Raw genomic sequence first — 22,112 nt, 5'->3', positions numbered from 1 at the left:
CTCTGGGGAAGAAAGGGTTGAACAAACAATGAGAGTTGGAGAATTTAAGGAGGACAAACAGTAAAGCAGAAAAACACACACACAAAAAAGTTAAAGATGATACAAAGCAAAATCAGACAGGCAGGAGAGGGAAGTGGGAGTCAGCCAGTGACATTATGCTTATTTAATTTAGTTACGACACATAAAACTAACATACTAAAAGGGAGGAAATGAAAGAAAATGTAAAAAACCGAACGAGACGAACAAATTAAAAGGAGGACTTAGAAATATAAGTTACATTTGCACTTAACATCGGGGGAGACAAAAATAACAGAAAACAGAAGCACCATAAATCTCTTTAAAATGGTCTTCCTCAGATTCATCAGTTTATGTTGTCTGAAAAGATCTATATGATTTTTACAACATAAGATACTGAAACACACTGATGGCAACAATAACATCTAGAGCTCCCATGTTCCCAAGTTGCACAATTTGAATGCATGATAACACTCAGCACAGCAATACTTTTTTCTGGTTTAATAGTTGTTGATAATGACCCTGGCTCCGTTCCCCAAAGACACATTTGTAGCAGTAGTAGTCTAATTTGTAAAAAACAAAATAAAATACAAATACTACTACTACTCCTACTAATATTAACAATAATTTTAAAATTCCTTCCATCTCATTTACAAAATAATTACCCAGTAAGCATTTCAAAGATGTGTATCAAGTGGCAAGATGTGCGTTTAGAAAGATTTTTATAGGACTACACTAATTAAATTCACTTCAGTTTATTAACAGTGCACACACAGTGCGACTGTTAATCAGATGTCGATCAGCACTCCATTTATATTGCAACACCTTTCCCATTGTCTACAGTGAAGTCCTGGTAAACTATTGTGGATAATTGCTATTATCAACTGACACTGAGGGACTGAAATGGACCTTCCAGGTTACGTGAGTACTAAAAGATCTGCTTATGTAAATGTTCATGACTATGATAACAGGAATGAGGCATTTCCCTCTTGTAATGTGTTATAATGTCAGAGAGGAGTTAATGAAGCCAGACAAGTCCTGAAAATCTGCGTTTAAGAATGTGTGTGTGTTTTATTAATTCTTTCCACACAGTGAGAGGAGTAAGGTGTTTTTGGATCCATGTGAAAGCACAGCTAGGAGGGACCGGGTTATAAATCAAACACACCCAAGGACCTCCCAGGAAAAAAAGGAGAAAGAGGGGTGCACAAACATGCAGAAGCTTGTATGCATTAAAACAAATGTATGTATTGAAAACATGCGTATTGAACACATGCCACTACTTTCAGGTGGGGCTGTGTTATAAATCAAACACGCCCAACAGGCTGCGGTATGAAAAATAAAACCCCTGCTGCCTTACAGCAGCCGACAGAGTTCAAAACGATTCGTCTGGCAGATCAGTGGGGCAGCATCGTCAAGCGTCTGATCTTCTTCTGTTGTCTGTTTTCATAGAAAGCAAAGGTAAAAGCTTTATAATCAGGTTTTCAATAATAACACATGCCAGTCCATGTGCGCGGTTCAGGATTATAAATCACACAACTCCAACACCTCACAAAGGAGTGTGAATGTGTCTACATTTGCTTGAATGTGTTAAACCATTCAAGCCGACAAAATGTCATAAAGTCATGACTTCAGACTGAATCTAAAGGGTCAAAGACCGACTTGTAATTCAAGAATCTCGAGCACGAACATGAAGGCAGGAATCCTGCTCTGTTGCCTCATCAGTCTTTTCAGATAAAAGCCTGTTTGTCTTAGAAGAGGATAATTTGCAAACATCTACAGGAAATCTACAGGGAAGTGAACTCATGTCCTGACACACCTTTTTTTTTTAAAAATTAGAGGTTATTAAATGTGTAGTTTGATAATGTGGATGTGTCTTAGCTTGGATCAGTATTACCAGTTTTTCCAGCTCTGCACCATGCAAGCCCATTAAGGTAATTTTAGACTCTGCTGTGTTTTTAATGGGAGGGCCCTAAAGTTGGAGTTTCACTTCAGTCTAGTTTTTCTGATGGAAATCTAGCTAAACCCAAGATATTACTATAAACAGAGACATTTTAAGAGACAGGCATGTTGCTCAATTATACATGACCTTTCTGAAAGAGCAACACTGGTGGTAGAAGAATAATGCCCAGTAGAAATTAGATTTGACTGGTAATTCTGCACACAAAGTGTTTAGATTTTCCTGACCAAGATCAAGTTAAAGTTATTTTAGATAATGCTTTAAAACAGATGTCCAAATAAGTGTCTTTTCAGGATTTCTGCTCAATGGCAAGACTTTCTTATAACATACAGTAGACATGTTAAGTTTACAACTTTTAGTCACCTGACCCAAGGCTCTTTATAATACTGTGCCAGTAAAGTATTAGATAGAAGAATGTATTGCTGTAAACATAATTGAAACTGAGCGGCTGATGGGAACCCTGGCTGTGTGTCAGGTTTCTGTTGTCAGGCTGAACAATGAAAACATTTCATACTTTTTGGAATTTGGCAGGCCTTTGTCAGTGCATGTATCCTGCCGTTTAGGTCTCACACAAACTCTTCCTTGACATTACTCTATTTTGAAGCAGCTCTCCTATCTGGTATCTGGTAAGTATAAAACAGAATATCTGTGTGTTTAATTGCATATTGTTTGTGTATACCTGCAATCTAAATCTTGTTTAGTCATCCGTAACTTTCAGACAACTGGAAAGAAAGTGTGTGGTAAAGCACTTAAGTGGGGTCAAATAAATACCTGCTGTATATTTAATGACAAAAACAAAACATAATTTACATAGGTCCATGGTGATGTCTTTGTTAGCATGTTTAGAAGTAATGATTATTTTCCAATAAAAATGTACAAAACTCTGTAAAATACATTTTTAAATCCAGTTTGTATTTCTGTCTATATTCTATTTCTACAGAGGGGTTAGTTCATAGATTAGTAAGACCTTTAAGCACTATTTACAAATGCAATGCATATTTGTAAATTTTTGAATACATTTGCAAATTTAGCATTATCAAACATGAAACTTTAGTAAAATTCTAATAGAAAAAAAGTTGTTTCTTTTTTCATTATTTGGATTCAAGATATACTATGTTCATCCTGGTTTCCGTAAAAACAGACAAACCGACATGACGGTGACTTCAACCAAAAATATGACAGAATGACGTTCCAGTAAAATATACCACAGCCTCAGGTAAGTGCAGCAGGTTTTTACTTTGTGAAGCAAAATCAGTATTCAGCACGAAAGCTGTAAGTTGGAATTTATGTCTGAATTATAAATTAAATATTTGTTTGTTATCACAATTTCTGTCAAGTTAATGTTTGCAGAAACTAAAAATGTTGATACTCGTGCACTTGTTGAGTGTAATGGTTTTGAATTATTTCATGTATGTGTTTAAGTTATATGTTTATTGTATTTTATAGTATGGCTTGGTGCATGGTACTTGATACTTTGGCTACTATTATTCACTATTCCACATAAAAGTGTAAATGTTTTTGTTTCTTTACTGCTCAGGTGAATAATGCCATTCTATATTTGGCGACATCTATGTTTAAATTCTATACATTCACCAACCTCCAACTGTCACACAAAAGAATCTTGAATGGTTAAACATGTGAACATACATTTGTTTATGAAACAGTTTATGATTTTTTTGAGAAACGAATTCTTCTCCTTATACTAACACATTTACTTCTGAACATTTGTGCTTTTAGTAGAAAAATATTTTAGCTATATTGCTTGCAGTAATGAAACAATGAATTAATTTTGCTTTTAATCTGAACTGAACTCTTCATAATTGTATTTCATTTTTTCAAATTTAACAGACACTGAACTGAGCTTCTGTGTGGTGGAGTTTTGTTTGCACAAGATGGCAACTGGTAGGTCCAGATGATGTTTGTGTGCAAGAAGAATATAGGTCACATAAAGAAGAATAAAGGCAGCTCACACACACACACACACACACACACACACACACACACACACACACACACACACACACACCTGCGAGTTGGAGAGAAAATTGAGAAAATGTACACCTCTAACCCTGGCCTGTGTTACTATAAAATACTACAAGAGGTTCATGTCATTCTTGGGTTTTTCTTTACCTTATAATATGAAGTTCCTTGAGGAGACAACTGTTTTGATTTGGCGCCTAATCAATAAAATCAAATTGAATTAAACTGAATAAAGAGCAGACAAATGATCTACAATAGTGTATTCTGCACACAAAGCATTACTCTTTCCCGGGATAATATCAATCCTGTTCTAATCTTGATATTAATAGAGAAGGGCTGATAATTTCCTGTCATAAAATTGCAGCAATATGTAATGACTTTGTTTTCTTTTTTTTGTCCTCTGTTTTTGTCTTTTACAGTATCTGAACTCAGAATTGTGATTCTTGGAAAAAACAATGACGATAAGACAACGCTGAGCACTTTCATCAGTCAAAGATATGACTGTCCTTATCAAAAGACAAACAAGCAGTTCACTGAAATTAAAGGAGAGTGGAGGAGAACTCCATTCACTTTATTGAAAACATCAAATATCTTCATTGTGCCTGCAGAAAGAGTGCGATATGAGATAAAAATGTGTGTGGCACACTGCCAACCTGGACCAAATGTTCTGCTGCTGCTAGTGAATCCTTTGGATTTCACCGAGGACGATAGACAAAAAATGAAGTTCATCGTGAGCTTCTTTGGACAAGATGCTTTCAAACACTCATTGGTCATCACAACACGTGATGACAGGCGAGGGAATTCCTCAGTGAACCAACTCGTCCAAGACTGCAGACAAAAGCAGCACAAAATCAGGCTTGATGAAAAATATTTTCCTGAACACGATCTTCAAGCACTGATGAAACAAATGGAGAAAGTAGTAAGTGATAACAGGGGATATTTAACTTTTACTGAAGACACTGATCCCATTGTGGTGCCTACAACTACAAAATCCCCTCTAAACCTGATTCTGTGTGGGAGAAATGAAAGCTTGAAAACTTCAGCTGTTAAAGCCATCCTGGGACAAAGAAAATGTATTCCATCTAAGAGCTCATCAGAGCTGACCAAACACCAGGCAGAGGTTTGTGGCCGTCGTGTTTCTGTGCTGGAGCTGCCTACTTTGCACGGAAAACCTAAAGAGACGGCGATGAATGAATCGTACAAGTGTGTCTTCCTCTGTGAACCTGAGGGTGTCCATGCCTTCATGCTGGTCCTTCCACTGGACCATCCTACTGATGAAGACAAGAAAGAACTGCAAGCCATCAAGAATACTTTCAAGAGTGTGATCGATAAGTTCACTGTCTTGTTTTTTATTGTTGAAAATCCAAATCTTGACCAGTCTTCAGCAGTGGAGAAGATTCTAAAGGAAGACAAAGACATCCAAGAGCTCTATACGCGCTGTGGTAAACAATACATAGTTTTTGACATCCAGGATAAGCATCAAGTCGCTGATTTGTTGCGTACTGTGGAAACAATGAGAACTGTCGGTTGCAGAAGCTTCACAAAAGATATGTTTCCAAAACCTCCACTGAAACCAGTTTCAAGACATGTATCCCTTTTAAAGCAAGAAAATTATAGACATCGCTGGACACCACCTATTAGGATGGTGCAAAGCAGAGAGCCTCTCAGGATGGTGCTGATTGGGAAAACTGGTTCTGGGAAGAGTGCCACTGGAAACACCATGCTGGGCAAACAGTGCTTTTATTCAAAAGTCTGTCTGAAGTCTGTGACAAGTGTTTGTCAGAAAGAAACAGGAGTGATTGATGGGCGCCCTGTCGTGGTGGTTGACACGCCCGGCTTGTTTGACACGATTTTGTCCAATAAAGAAGTTGAACAAGAGCTTGTTAAATGTATCAGCTTACTGGCTCCTGGACCTCATGTGTTCTTACTGGTGGTGCAGATTGGTCGCTTCACAAAGGAAGAAAAAGATACCGTGGAGCTCATCCAAAACTTTTTTGGTGAGAAGACAAAGGATTTCATTATTGTCATATTCACCAGAGGAGATGACCTTCGAGGTCAAACATTTGAGAGTTATATAAAAGAAGACAGCGAGGGATTCCTAAAAAAACTGTCAACTGATTGTGGAGGGCGATACCATGTCTTCAATAACAATGATTATAACAATCGATCTCAAGTCAGTCAGCTTCTGACCAAAATTGAATTGATGGTGAGGAAGAATGGTGGTGGCTACTACACCTCAGAAATGTTTGAAGAAGCAGAGGCAGCAATACAGATGGAAATGCAGAAGATCATGAAAGACAAAGCAAGAGAGATACAGAGTGAACAGAGGGATCTTAAAAGAAAATATGAGGTGGAAATGCAAGTGAAGAGGAACAAATTAGCACAGCTAACAGCCAAATTTGAAGAAGAAATAAAAGCAAACCAAGCCCATGTAGCCAAAGAAATGGAGGGTCGCATTAAGAAACAGCAGGAAAATATGAATAGAGAAAGAAAAAAGAGAGAAGAAGAAGAGACTGCTATAAAATTGGAGGAGAAGAACCAAATTTATAAGTGGGATAAAGAAGATGAAGCTCTGCAGAAAGAAATACAAAGACGAGTGATTCCTGCTGGGATCTTATTACAGAACAGAGAAATAATGAGAAAAGAAAGAAAGGCTTGGGTAGAGGAAAGAAGAGCATGGTGGGATAAACAATGTTTTGAGGAGGAAGAGAGATTTTGGGAGGAGCAGAGACGACTTAAAAAGCTCAGAGAGGAATCTATGCAGGAACTAGAGAGATATGAAATCGAAAGAAGACAAGAGGAACAAATCAGAAGAGAACAAGAGGAAAGACAACTGGAAGAAAACTATAGGAAGGAACTGTATGAAATGATGAGGAAACATGAAGAGGAGGCCAGAAAACAAGCTGAAGAATGCAATGAATTCAGACAGAGATTTAACCAGGATATATCAGCTGAGATGGAAAAATATAGAAATGAAACAGAAGATTTGAGGCAGAGGCAACAAAACCAAAATGACTTCATGATAAGGCAGCTCAGGAGAAAAAAGGCCTATGACAAAGACTTTGACAAGCTGCAGAAAAGACAACAAACTGAAATGACTAACCTAAAATTATCAAGTTTGCACTTTGACAGTAAAGAGCAGCTAAACAAGCAAATTGATGAGCTGAAGAAAGCGCATCAAGAGGAGATAAATGAGTGGATTCAGGAACATGTGAAGAAAGCCACACAAAATAGTGCGTGTAGCATTTTATGAGAAGTTTTGTGTTTCAGTGTTGTTCAGTTTTTCAGTGTTTAGATGTATTATATGTATATATAAAGTGATCGCAATAGCTAATGGGTTTTGCACATAAAAGTCAGAGTAGCTGTGAAAGAGAACTTTCACTTTTTAGTCATTTTTGCATTTTTTGCCATTTCACACAGGTCAAATGAAGTTTTCTTAAAAAGCATTTACTCACTATACAGTTAACATATACGTATTATTATTTTTTAAGAAAATTGGAAAAGGAAGACTGATGGAGAAGTGTTGGCAAAGCACATTTATTTTTATTTTACAGTGAGTCTATTTTTTTCTTAAAAATTGTGATTCCAGTGATAAATTTATCTACACAAATATGCAGACACTGGAAATGTCACTTCGTTAAATTGGTCACAAAGAGGCGAAAATAAATAAGTAATGGTGCTGCACAGAAAACCTTGTGATTATTGATTTTACTTTTTAGCTGGTGTTTCTAGCAGATTGCCCTAGTTGAGCTTTGCACCAAAGGACAGCTAGGATGAGGACAAATCACACTGCGTATATGTATATTTGTCAGCTCTCTTGAATGTAAACATACAAACTGCGTATTCATTGAGATATTGCGGTAATTTTATATCACTGTGTTATTGCATTGACTTCTTCTTTTTGGGACACTCTTTATGTTTTGGTTGCTTGTTTTGTTTTCTGTTATTATCAGCTTATTATTCATATGTAAATCTTCACTTTAAATCTCAATAGAAGATGCTACACAAATAAAGCTTGACTGATTAAGAAAAAACACAATCTTTACAGAGGTGAAATATATTGATAAAAGGTGACCGACCTGTAGGACCACCTATTCTTTAGTTTGCATTGACTTGTGCTATAAATGACGTGAATGTAATCAAACTAAAGTCTAAATATCCAATCCAATCCAACTCCAAAATACCCAGCACAGGACCAAAGTGCTATACAGTAAATAAGTTAAGAACAATAGAATAAAACAAAACAGTAACAAATAAAACACATAGTATATGAAAATTAAAACAGCCCTATTTTTAAAAACAAGATAAACCAGCATGGAATCAACTAAAACTAAAACCAACATCTTACATGGTGTCAAAGGCCGGGGTGAAGAGATGGGTTTTCAGGCATGATTTAAAAACAGGCAGAGAAGAAGCCTGACTCTAAAGGCAGATCGTTCCACAGTTTGGAGCTACTACAGCAAAAGCACAATCTCCTCTATGTTTATCCTCAGTCCTGGATACATTAAGGAACAGCTGATCAGCTGACCTAAGCGAGCGGGTCGGCATATAAGGCTGTAGCAGCTCAGACAGATAAGATGGGGCTATGCCATGGAGGGTTTTAAAAGCAAGTAAAAGAATTTTAAAATGCATCCTAAAAGAAATAAACATTAGAGTCCAGTTTAATGGATGAATATGCATAAATAATAACTAACTGTAGTAAACTAAAAGTAGAAAAAAAGTCCTTTTACATTCTAACACTTCTTTCCTTTCTGATAAAGCTGAACGGTGTCAGATTGAAAGTACATTTCTTTGATGCGTTGGGCGGGTGCATAGTTGGGCAAGTTGTTTCGCGTTTTAGGTGTCATTACTGCAGAGAGAGAGAGAGAGACGAACAGGCTGGGTACTGCCAAAGTTTGTTTTTCTTCTTCAGGGAACCACACAGCTTTACTGATTGAGTGAAAATCGAAAGACAACAAATCACACTACAGACGTCACTAACAAACCGGAAATGTCACATGAACATGCATATTTTACATATTTTTTAAACTTTTTTTGCTGCAAAGTTTCTGTAAGCCAATGGGAAATGCTGAGGACAAGTCAGACAACTAACGACATGCTGCAGAAACCTACAAATCATTGGCAGTAACACCCAGGAAGATGAGTCTGCATTTGAAAAACATTTTAATATATACTCTTTAGTGGATAATACTAATAATAATAATAATACCTTAGGCCAGTGGGTAGGGGTAAACCTTTAAAACCCTTTTTAGCTGAAGTAGACTCAATAAAATGGTACAATATGAGTGCATCCATGGGATTAGTATAGTTAATTATGTTTAGGCTACTTCTAATTAATAATGAACTGGTGTTTGAAGTCTCAGTTTCAGTCTCAGTAAGCCATTTGAAGCTGTGCTTCTAGAGTTAGTTTCACAACAGCAGCAACATATCTTGACTGTTTGCATGTTTAATCCCAACATTTCATCCTCATTCCACGTGAGCTAAAGTTATGAACAACCCCCTGTGGACAGGTTATACTCGTTTTTACTGCCACACTTTGTTTGTTTAGAGCACCTAACATTTGCCTTATGGTTGTGTTTTTTATTTATTTACTTAATAAAACAAATAATAATAATAAATTATAAATAATAAAAAGGTATTTGAAACAACAGCCTGGGTTATTTGTGTATTCATTATGAGTGACAAAGGAAAAACTTGAAAAAATAAGGGGAGAGAGAACAAGTAAAGCCATAGTCATAGAAATACATGAAAACACAGAGAGAGATTTGTTATCACTTCTTCCTAAATGTGTATTTGAACATTTTTAATCAGTTATTTTAAAAAATAAAAGTTATTCGTAGAGTCAGTCTAGTTATTATTAAAATATATTTCAAAATACTATTATAGGAGCACATGTAAGTGTAACAGATTCTTGTTACAATTAAATTAAAGATCTTTCTTTCATTCATATTTAGCATGTTTAAGGGTGAACTTATCTACCAGTTAAGTTCTCATATTTGTCATTTGCAAATATAATGTGCACAGACTACAAATAAATATATTAAAAATGTTTCTGGCTATGTTGTGCTTAAAAATCCTATATCTTCTCATTAGAATGACTGTGTGGCTTACTATTACTGTCAGACATGTGTGCCAAAATTTCTTTTCTCTTCCAGGAAAAACTGTAGCTGTTTCCTTGACGTACCACAATCAGTTATCGTCGTAGGTTAAGTCGTCTGTCTGTCATAATAACAAAAGCCCTGCCTCAGTGAAGTACGTGATCTGTTTTCCTTTTAGGCTTCTACCTTCATTTATGAGCTTGGACACCATGAGGAAGTCATCTGGTGAGTACTTACATTGAAGTATATTTAACAAAAATTTAAAATACATGGACGTACGTAGAGTTCAAACGGTTATCCCTAAACTATAAAAAGACCAAAACAACCTTTTAATTGTATTTTTGCTTAGGCATATCAAAAGTGGTATTACCACATGCTCTGACAATGGAATAATTTCAGTGCAGCATGTTTAAGTATGTCAATGTAATACTACTGTGGAGTGAATTCTCAAAATGTAATTCAGATATTTAGGTTATTTATGCTGAAGCCATTTAAGTCAGAGATTATTCATTGAACTGTATTCATCATATACATGTACTAATGCTTAACTCTTGCATTTGCCAAGATACTACAGAAATATAGTTTTATGCCAGAAAATTTTATGTAATATCTAAGAATACATTTTACATTATTAATACACCTGTTATCTTCTTGTTGTGTGACAAAGTCAGGTGATTTAAACAGAAAGAAAAAAAACTGCCCCATCCCACCGAACAAAAGGAGAGATACCTTAGACACACCCTGTTAAATGAGTCTAATAAGTCAGTGAGCAGATACAGAAGGGCCTCTAATTCAAACTCTAATCAAATTAATGTCTTTAGTTTGCAGTTCTGAAAAGCTCATTGTAGAAAACACTCCCATAAATACCATAGACAGGCACTCCTGTTTCATAAGATTGTATCTGATGACTGCTCCTGCTAAAAACAGGCATATATGTTTTTCCATTCTCCAAAGTGAAGCAGCAGGGTAGAGTTCTGGTTACCTAACCAGACCACCAAACGGTCAACATACTTTAGGGATGAACTATTGGTTCTATACTACTGAATGTATATGATCCGGAAAGTGTGGCAATAATGAAGTTAACCATAGTTACTGCTTTAATAACATTATGATATATTGATTGCGATGAATAATTTGTTCATAATAGTACATTTTACCAACGGTAATGAAATTTGTTGGTATTATATGCAATCCTAATACCAACAAATGTTTAAAATGGATCCAACACACTTTCCTGACATTAGAAGATAACACAGTAATAAAACTTACTCAGTGTTAAATGGGAGGAGCAGTTAAATTTGTTTAATTTTACTCTCTATGTCTGCTGGTTTCTTGTTAATGGTTTATGTGAAAACAGATACATTGCTTAACAATACTGATGTTTTATTTTTAATGTATATATATATATTAGTTATACCACTTATTTAACATCTGAGGCATCTGTTTGCTGTAGTTGTTGCAGTACAGGATTAATGCATATTGTAAAGAAATGCTGGAGGTGCAATGAATATAGGAGTATAAAAACAATAACTGAAAAATGGATTAGTCTATGAAAGTATAGTTCTTTCTTTTGTCACAAGTTCATTGTTAATCCCTTTTTGTTGCTTTTATTCATCCCCAACAGATACCAACATTTTGCCCAGCTGAAGTTTCCAGGGCGAAAAGGCGAAAACATGGCAGCACGTGGTGAGTTCAGCAGATGGCCAAAAATGTCCCTGCATTCAGGGTTGTTGCTATTTGAGAAATTAAATAAACGCTAGTAACACTTAAAGATGTTTAAGTAATAGATCCATGAGTGTGAATATTTATTAAACACTGAAAGACTTTCCAACAGAGTCCAAAGACTTTGACATCCTGCATTCCACACATTATCCAAGTAGTAAGTAGTGCAATGTAAAGTCATTCACCGGGAATGTGAGCTTACAGGTATTTTTGAACCACCACAACACACATTATTGTGTGTGTGCATCGTGTTTAGCAAATCTTTTTTTCCTGATGATCCTTGTTTTTTTCACCAGAACCCTCTGAATTTTTCAATTTTGTTTTATTTATATAGCACTAAATTATAACAACAATTTCCTAAAAGTGCCTTATATTGTAAGGTAAAGAGAGAGAAACCAAACAAGCAAATGACCCCCTATGAGCAAATACTTGGGTGACAGTGGGAAGGAAAAACTCCCTTATAATACAAAGAAACCGCCAAAAGAACCGGCTCAGGGAGGGGCAGCCATCTGCCATGACCAGTTGGGGGTGAGTGGAGGAAGACAGGACAAAGACATGCTGTGGAAGAAAGTCGGAGATCAATAATAACCAATGATTACAATGTAGAGTGGTGGCAACCTTACTGTCCCACAGAGTAATAGGTGTCTATGGAGTGTTATCCATGGGTTAAATCTGATCAGCCAACTATGACCTTTATAAGCCTAGTAATCGTCATTGAAACGTGGGTTGTGTTTACTGTACAGAAAAGACCAATCACATATTGCTACTATGAAACTAAGGAAATTGGAACAATACGGTATTTAATATGCTTTTTGTGTTTTTCTACAGCATCTCAATTCAGGATTGTCATATTTGGGAAGAATGATAATGAAAAGACTGCACTAAGCAACTTCATCACAGGGAAAAAGAATCCTATTCGTCAAACATTACCGAAGAAATCTATAGTACAAGGAGAATGGAGAAAAATACCTGTAACAGTGGCAAAAACCACAGACCTCTTCAGTCTGCCTGTTGAAAAAGTGAAACTTGAAATGAAGATGTGTGTGGCCCGTTGCCCCCCTGGACCAAATGTTCTCCTGCTCATAGTCAACCCTTCTGATTTCACTGAGGATGACAGACGCACTCTGAAGTCCATCCTGTGCTTGTTTGGTGGTGATGCCTTTAAATACTCCATGGTCATCACAACACAAAAGGGTGAAGCAAAGAATACAGCAATGGATCAGTTTATCCAGAACTGCAGAAAGAGGCATTTCACACTGGACTTTGACAAGAAAGACTTTCTTGACTCAGATCGTGAAACACTGATGGGAAAGATAGAAGGCGAAATTGTGGCTTACAACAGGGGAGGACATTTGAACTATACAGAGACTGCTGACCTAGTAGAAGAACCAGAAGAAGAATCTGGACATGGGACTGAAGAGCCTCAAATTCCCAATAAAAACTGTTCTTTGTATTTGGAACTGAATGAAAACCCTCAGGTCAGTATAGAAGTACCTCAAAGTCCAAAACTCAAACCTTTGAATTTGGTGCTGTTTGGGAGATTTGGGGTTGGCAAAACCTCAGCTGCAAATGCCATCCTGGGAGAAAGAAAAGTAGAACCTGAATCATCTCAGTGTATTAAAAATGAGGGTGCGGTGTGCGGTCGTCTGGTTTCACTGGTGGAGCTGCCTGCTCTCTGTGGAAAACCTGAGGAGGAAACAAAGAAGATAGCGTTCAAGAGTATTTCCCTCTGTGATCCAGAGGGTGTCCATGCCTTCATCTTGGTTTTACCACTGGATCCTCCAACGAGTGAAGACAAGAAAGAGGTGGAGACTATCAAAGATACACTGAGATCCCAATTTGACAACTACACCATGATTCTTTTTACTGTGGAGTCAGATCCTACACACCCAGATGTTGTTAAGTATGTAAAAACTAATAGAGAAATCCAAGAACTTGTTCAGAGCTTTTTTGGCCGATACATTATCTTCAACATCAATGACCAAGAGCAGATCCCTCAGTTATTGGATGCTGTAGAAAAGATGAAAGGTCAGGCATCAACAGGCTTCAAAATAACAATGATCCCAAGACCTCGCCAAAGATTTTCACTGCCCAGATTGAAACCTGAAGTAATGTCTGAACTGAATAAGAAGATACATTTTGAAAAAATTGTGAAAAAAGAACGAATTCCGAAAAAAGAACAAATTCTGAAAAATGGACAAATTCCAGAAAAAGAAATTCCAAATCATCTCAGAATCGTGTTGATTGGTAAGACTGGAAGTGGAAAAAGTGCCACTGCAAACACTATATTGGGAAGGGACTGCTTCCACTCGAAAGCCAGTATGAAATCAGTAACCAAGCTTTGCCAAAAAGAAACAACAGAGATAAATGGGCACCCTGTTGTTGTGGTGGACACACCTGGTTTATTCGACACAAGTCTGTCCAACGATGATGTTAAACAGGAACTCGTGAAATGCGTCACAATGTTGGCTCCTGGACCTCATGTGTTCTTACTCGTCCTGCAGGTTGGTCGTTTTACAGAGGAGGAAAAAAAAACTGTGGAGCTCATCAAAAACTTTTTTGGCAAGAATTCAAATGACTTCATCATTATCTTATTCACCAGAGGAGATGACCTAAAAAATCAAACAATTGAGAGTTATATGAAAGAAGACAGCGAAGGATTCCTAAAACAACTGACAGCTGATTGCGGAGGACGATACCATGTGTTCAATAACAATGATCCACGTAACCGCTCTCAAGTTAGTCAGCTGCTCACCAAGATTGAGTCAATGGTGAAGAAAAATGGTGGTGGCTACTACACCTCAGAGATGTTCAAAGAGGCAGAGGCAGCAATTCAGAAGGAAATGCAGAAGATTATGAAGAAGAAAGAAGAAGAGATAGAAAGACAGAAGAAGGACCTTGAGAAAGAACATGAAAAGAAACTCCAAGAGGTGCAGCGAAAAACTGAACAAGAAAGAGCTGCAAGAGAAAAAGCATTGCAAGAGAAGGAAGAACTCATTAGGAAAGAGGAGGAGGAGAAGAAAAGGATGGAGGAAAAGAGAGCAGAAGAGGAAAAAGAGAGGAAACGGAGGGAAGAAATTCAGCAACAACAGTGGGTACAGAAAGAGAAAGAAATTAAATCCAAACCGGAAGAAGCTACATATGCAAACCAAAGGAACGAAGAAATACGTAAAGAAATAGAAGCTTGGGAGAAAGAACAAAAAGAGTGGGAGAAAAAACGACTTCGAGAAGAACAACTGAGACTGAAGGAGCAAGCACGGTTAGAAAAACTCAGAGCTGAATATGAGCAAGAAAAAAAAGAACATGAACGCAGAAGAAAAGAAGAGGATCGACTCAGAAAAGAACAGGAGGAAAAAGAATGGAGAGAATTGCAACAAAACTTAGAAAAGCAAGTGGAGGAGATGAGGAGGAAAAATCAAGAGGAAGCCAGAAAGCAAGCAGAGGAGATCAATGAATTCAGACAGAGATACACCACTGACTTTGCAGTTGTGGTAGCAAAGCATGAAAGGGAAGTTGAGAATATGAAACTAAAGCAACAAAAAACCAATGACTTAATGATTCAACAGCTGAGCAGGAACAAGGCATATCAAAAGGACTTTGACCTAATGAAAAAGAGACAAGAAGAAGAAATGAGCGAGCTCAAACGGTATATTCCAGAACCAAAACAAATAGACGAACTACAGAAAGCTCACGAGGAAGAAATAAATGAGTGGATCCAGGAACACGTGAGGAAAGCCACAGAAAAAAACTGTTCCATCTTATGACTTTTTTACATTGATATGCTGATATGCTTCAAGATATGATGACCCTTTAGTGATGTTTACTTGGATGTGAGCAACATTTGAAGTTATCACATCAATGAGTGTTTAATGGAGGCCATTTCCTTTGAAAGAAAAGAAAAAGAAAACAAGTTTCCATATGTACGTTTCTACATATAAACATAGTTTTGAATTGCTTTTCTTGTGGTCGCTGTCATTTACATGCACATCTGACATACTTCTTCTGGTCAGTACTTGCATGAAAGTCAATTTTTAAAAAGTCTACAAGTACATTAATAAAAGTGGATACTAATCAATAGGACTGTTATTGATAGCTATCAGGTGCATTAAAAGTGATATTTTATATATTTATATAGCAATTTTGGTTAAAATTGCGACATGTTAATATATGTCAGTGTAAAGCAGTTTTGTTCTTTTTGCTTTGACCTTTGATGGTGACTACGACATGTCTGAGATTCAGAAGGAAATCCATAAGATTATGAAGGAGAAGGAAGAAGAGATAGAAAGACAGAAGAATTAACTTATTAAGAAAAAGGATGAGGAAAAGAGAGCACAATAGCAATGGGAACAAAATAAAGAGGAAATACAAATTGCAAGAAGAAAGGAAAAATATATGGAATATATAGATGGAAAGAAGACATTTGAAAAGAAGTAGAGGCTTGGGAGAAAAAACAAAAAGAGTGGGAGGAAAAAAGCCTTCAAGATGAGCAACTGAGACTGGAGGAGCAAGCACGGCAGAAAAAGCTCAATCAATTTTGAGCAGGAAAAAACAGAGCAGAAGAATATAGACTCTGAAAAGAACAGGGGAATAAGAATGGAAAATATTGCAAGAAAACTAAGAAAAAGAAGTGGAGGAGAAGAGGAGGAAAAATAAAGTGGAAGCCAGAAAACAAGAAGAGGAGCTCAGTGAATTCAGACAGAGATACATCACTGACTTTGCAGTTTTGGTAGCAAAGCATGAAAGAGAACTTGAGAATATAATTCTGAGGCAACAACAACAAAAAAGATAAATAGATAGTTTTTATGTATTTTTACTGTGGGGACATTTGCTTTCAGTGGAAGTCACCTGACTTCACCACATAAAAATAAACATATCAACACAATATGCAGACATTTTCACTCTCTTTGGCCACATCAATTTAGTAACCTCTGTGTTGCTAATGTTTGGAGATGTGAAAGCCTTGAGGAATAAAAGATCGATCATGTTTTGGGAACAAGGTGGGACAATAGTAATATACAGTTGAAGGAGACAAATGGATTCTTCACATCACTCACAATATTATTTGCTTTACTCCATATACAGGCCCTATAAATGCTTTCCATGCTTGATAATGCAATTCCGAGCAACTTACTAGCATTTTAATGGCCCTTTTCTGTGCCTCAGAGACATCTTCCAACCAACAAATAACACAGAAAGTCAACTACAAGGCTCTCACATGAAATGGGCCTTCTAAAGATTAAGCACAACCCTTAATGCCAGACCCAGCAGTGGAAGAATCAAAATATTATTTTCTATGGGGTTTATGGCTTTGGAAAATCAAGATCCACCACACCAGTGCTCTGCACAAAGGACCCACACACACCACTCCAGCCTCAAACGAAGAGACACTAATTACTTTCACCTGTGCTTATAAAGGGAAGAAAAACAACTCAAACCTGCCCACAAGGGGTGGAGCTTAGACCTAGGTTTCACCTTTCACAATTAGGAATAAAGTATGGGTTTTTGTGACAGGTTGGTAGTAACAAAGTGCCTAAAGATGTACAGGTAAGACACAGCTTACAGGGTAGGTTTGTAGTCAGTTTCAGGTGAACACCCAAACTGTATGTACTCTTAGCTACTAGTAAAGAAAATTCAGGAATTCTGCTTTTAAGGTTCACCTGCAGCGTGTGCTATGATAAACTGTGGCTTGTACTGCACACTCACTTCTAACCTAACTCCCACCTCACAGCTGCATTTCTGTTTAATTCAGTAGTGATTACAATTAGTTTGTTATCTTGGTGCATGCTCAATCATCCAGGTAAGGAAAATCCCAGAAAGTTGATTCTGTTCTTCTGCCCATAGCGTTTTCAGTGGGAGTGTCCCAGTCATGGTTAATTAGTTTGCTTAAAACTTAAGCTGGGGGGAAAAAAATGACCAAGTACAGTTATAAAATGAAACCGCACTGAATGTGTACACTACACTATATGGTTTTACTTATTGTAATTTGCCAGTTACAAATATTTATCCAAAACACTGACATGACATAAATTATTCATTTGATCAATTTCAGTAGAATTCTCAGTGCAGAGGCTCTGGCGATAAATTTGGGTTGTTTACGTGAAAAGTTTACTCAAAGTTACATCCTATTGTGATCTGTTTTAACAAGCATTGCTTGGAAAGCAACAGCTCACCCACACCTAAGCCAGTTCTCGGGAAAATAACTCAACTCTGCAGATAATGAAGATCTTTAGATTCATGCAAAAAGTGCGCAAAAACACAGTTTTTCCTTAGTTGAACAGCTGTAATAATAATAATAATGGATTGCATTTATATAGCGCTTTTCAAAGCACCCAAAGCGCTTTACAATTCCAGTATTCATTCACTCTCACATTCACACACTGGTGGAGGCTGTACAGACCTGTTGGTAAAATATGTCCAGTCCTTTACTTTATAGGTGTTCTATCACTTCAAAAAACCATCAACAAAGTTTAGTGCATACTTAGCATCTCCCAATGATTGCTTTTTGGTCAGGGTTGCTCTTGTACAGACATATTTTTGGCAATATTTAGCCAGAGTAAAAGGACAGTTAAGAATATTGTAATAAAATATTTTTTATTTGACCTGCTTTATTACCTAGGCTTGATCTACTCACGCCAATACCATCTCCATTTTAATTTGTCTACCACCAGTTGGCAGCAAAGTCCTAATATTACAGGACTCAGTAGGAATTGTAATAATTGATGTGGCAGAATTGGTTTATTCACAAGAATCACTGCCCATAAAAACAGAAGTGGGGTCAACCAAAAAGAGTGCATAACAATGTTGGGAGCTATAGTAAAATAAAAGTTAGTGTTCCTAACACAGTGAATATAAAATGTGCTTGATTTTAAGTTTGCTGTTAAAAGATCATATTCCCAGTTTATTCCCATAAAATGCGAATGCAAAGTAAAAAAACCAAAACGAAAACTAAGGTTAATTTCCTTTATACAATCTTGATATAGTTTGTTACTTCTTTAATTTGTGCAGTGTGAAACAATATCTAGCACTTACCCCCGACAACCTAAAGATAAATAAAAGCTTTATAATAGGTGGTTACACCCATTAAAAAGTCCTTCTACAAGCAAGTCTTGCCACATGGCAGCTATAACTGTAATTTTAATGACCACTGGGACATAGATATACACCACAACGTCAGAATACCAAGAATGCTACATATCTCATTTTTGCTATTAAGGATTTCTATAAAAGTCTATTCTACTCTCACTTTTTTGTGTGACGTGTCACTCTTTTTTTTTTATTAAGTGTATGAGCTTTAATATAATTGGCTCAATTGCCCACTTTGTGTTATAATGGCAAACTGCTTGTAAAGCATCACATGGTTTTGGCATCTAAATAGTAATTTTTAAAGTCAAGGCATTCAGTACATATGGTGGACTGTTTGTGGGTGATGCGCCGATGTGCATAAAGGAATGTGATAAGACTGAGTTTCATTTTTATGATTTGTCAGCTGGTCTGACAACTCACAGAGATGAAAGACAAATGTTTAGTGATCTGATAATATTACTTCTCTAGTAGCAAAAGGGCAACTTTGTTCAGTGCTGGCATTAAATAAGAGATAGGACGTAGTGACTCACAAGGAAGTGGTCAACACATTCATTATAAATTTTATCTCAAGGCCTGAAAGACTCAGCTGAGATATTCAGGATATTAGTGATAGGATATTAGTTCTGGGTGATTAAAGGAAGAAAAGAGTACTTCACAAGTTTAAAAGTATGAACACACTAAAAATAAAACCAATGGTAACAACCAAATTAATGGACATTCGGGTTACAAGGTTATATATTGTCCTAACAAATATTGCAAATAAGTAGTCAAGTGAATACATGTTTGCAAAAACATCATTTGCAACAAAATGTAAGCTCAAATGAATTAATTTATAATTATTTTTGTTTTCTAAATGACAGACTGCATGATAATATCACAATGTCACTCACAGGACATCAGTAATGAGCAATATGTCAGTAATGTTGTTTCTCAGTCAACCATAGCCATTTCATTGCTGTAATAGCTGAACAGAGCACTCCTTTCAAACTCTCCTGATAAAGGTTTTTTTCAGCTGACCTGTTTTCAGTTTGGGTTTTTAGTTCCAGTGTTGAACTTTGACAATAACATTTTCATCTTGTGAACCTTTTAATTACTGTACCAGCTGCAACAAGTCCTAAGTAGGCCTGTAACTTCAAACACTGCTCATTTAATGACTACCACAGATACTGATATACTCAGATGTTCTGCAATCCACGCCCAATAAACAAGAGTGGTATAAAATATCATAAATGAATTCGGGTCAATTCATATAATCCAAATTTTTTTTTACATTCTCAACGACATGGCATAAAAGAAAAATGGAACTGAAGAGGAAACACTATTAAGACAAAAGTACTGGGCCACCTAAATATTATACCTACATACCAACTGATGTTAATTTCACAAGAGGCTACTTTATGTGATCTGCTACTTTGTGTCTGAGTTACTGTAGTTCCTTCCACTTTACCATTTATAATACCACTTATAACTGATTGTGGGATATCTAGGAGGGCATACATTTCACATAAACTGAATTGTTGATGCTCAAATTCAGTGAGGTCTTTAGAACAACCCTATTCCTTAACCCTAGACTACTATTCAACAATGTTTGTAAAGACTGCTTGATGTGCTTAATTTCATACACGCATGTCAATATAATGAAAAACACCTAAATTCAAAGATTAAACGATATGACACCAATGCTTTTAATAATATAGTGTATATTACACCCATAAATCCAAGTAATGTAATGTGCATTAACTGTGAATTACTTTTGCCCGTTTATTTATTATTTAATACAAAATAATTTTAGCAGGACTTTCCAACTCATATGGGTCAAATTGTTTTTAACTAGGAAACAGCTGTGGTAGTAAAAGTATGAACTAAATTAAATGATGATACACATAGATTCACAAAGTATCATTTAGTTAAAAGAATGGTTCGCTGAATTAAATGGCAGAGCTGTATCAATTTAGAAACCAAAACCATTTCAAATTTCTGTAGTATCTTATCACAGTTAAATCATGGCACGCAGATGGGGGTGGCATGTTTTTATAATGATAGCTGGTTCTGAGGTCTGGCTCTGTGTGTGTTTGGCTGCAAACTGGATGCACTGGTGGAAAAGAGGTCACTGCAGATTATTTTGTAGACCCTCTGCAGTTCCTGCTGAACAGGGAGTGAAGCCCCTTCTCTCACAGACTGACCGACTGATTCAGCTTTGTTTTACATTCATCAGGTTTTGTATCAATTCAATTCATCCGATAGTAAAACCATCTATAGGAATGTGTTCTATTCTAGTGTTCTGAGGCAAATTTGACCTTCACAAGTATTTGCTCCCTAAAATCCTAAAACTTTATCGACTTTCTGTAAAAATAAACCAAATTAAATGGTTGCTGTTTTGACACACTTGTATTGAAAACACAAAAAAGTTTTAGAAAAAGAACATTTTTAGAACACCTTTCTTAGAACTCTTTTGATCTTATTTTACCGATGGACCAAATTTTCCAGATTTCAGTTTTCTTCCCTTCAGTTAGACAAGTTAAGCTCATTTTGTGGCCCATGGTTTGCTCATTGCCCTGTGCAGCAAGTGAAGCACTCTCAATAACATTTTAGTAAACATTTGCTAGCTGTAAGCCAGAATGGCAACGTGACTCGAGCTGACACTCATCAAACAGGAAACAGTCATCAGTGATTGGAGTCTTAGATAAGAGCTTTACATGTCCTGTATGTTTTAGTTTATCAAAATAAGACTCATCCAAAAAAATAATTAGTATGCTAAAATGGATTAAGTATAAAATTATGAAACCACGCCTATGACTGATAGCTGACCTGTATCACCTTTTTTTAGGAAGGAAGATGTTTTGAAGACTCACTCGGTGGATGGAGCCTTTATGATAGACTTCAACCGAAAGAAAAAAATTCTTTATGCTAAGATGCAATAGAGCATAAACAATGCAGAGAATGCTCCATTCTATCAGATATATCCTTTACATTGCTGTCATACTTGTACAGGGCAACACCTCCCAATTCTGTTAATAAAAGGTACTTTCGAGTGACCTGATTCAGTTTGGATCTGCAAAGGAACATTTAAAACCGCCGAGGACGATCAGCAGTTTCACCCGGTAAGTACATTCACAAAGAGTAAAGGCAATAAATATAAAAACCTATAACTGCATCTGTTCTCGGTTTTGTAGGTCATGGTAGACTCAAGTCCTTAATAAAATCTGTAATTGTGCTACAAAAAGAATGTGGTCTTAAATAGATTAGTCACAACTGTG

At 36.5% G+C, this 22,112-nt stretch overlaps 2 protein-coding genes across 3 annotated transcripts in view; one reads left to right on the top strand and one right to left on the bottom strand.

The window, feature by feature from the left end:
- prdm6 (PR domain containing 6) overlaps positions 1-22,112 on the bottom strand; it is a 143,749-nt gene that overhangs the window by 43,929 nt on the left and 77,708 nt on the right. The window lies entirely within an intron of this gene.
- LOC134639172 (GTPase IMAP family member 8-like) lies at positions 11,724-15,536 on the top strand. Its single transcript, XM_063490266.1, has 3 exons — positions 11,724-11,736; positions 12,601-13,800; positions 13,882-15,536. The coding sequence occupies exons 1-3, from the start codon at positions 11,724-11,726 to the stop codon at positions 15,534-15,536; spliced, it is 2,868 nt and encodes a 955-aa protein (XP_063346336.1).

Source organism: Pelmatolapia mariae, linkage group LG12, assembly GCF_036321145.2.
Source record: "Pelmatolapia mariae isolate MD_Pm_ZW linkage group LG12, Pm_UMD_F_2, whole genome shotgun sequence".
NCBI classification, from domain to species: domain Eukaryota; kingdom Metazoa; phylum Chordata; class Actinopteri; order Cichliformes; family Cichlidae; genus Pelmatolapia; species Pelmatolapia mariae.
The sequence above is the reverse complement of the archived record's forward strand: the minus strand, read 5'-3'. Positions and strand labels throughout refer to the sequence as shown.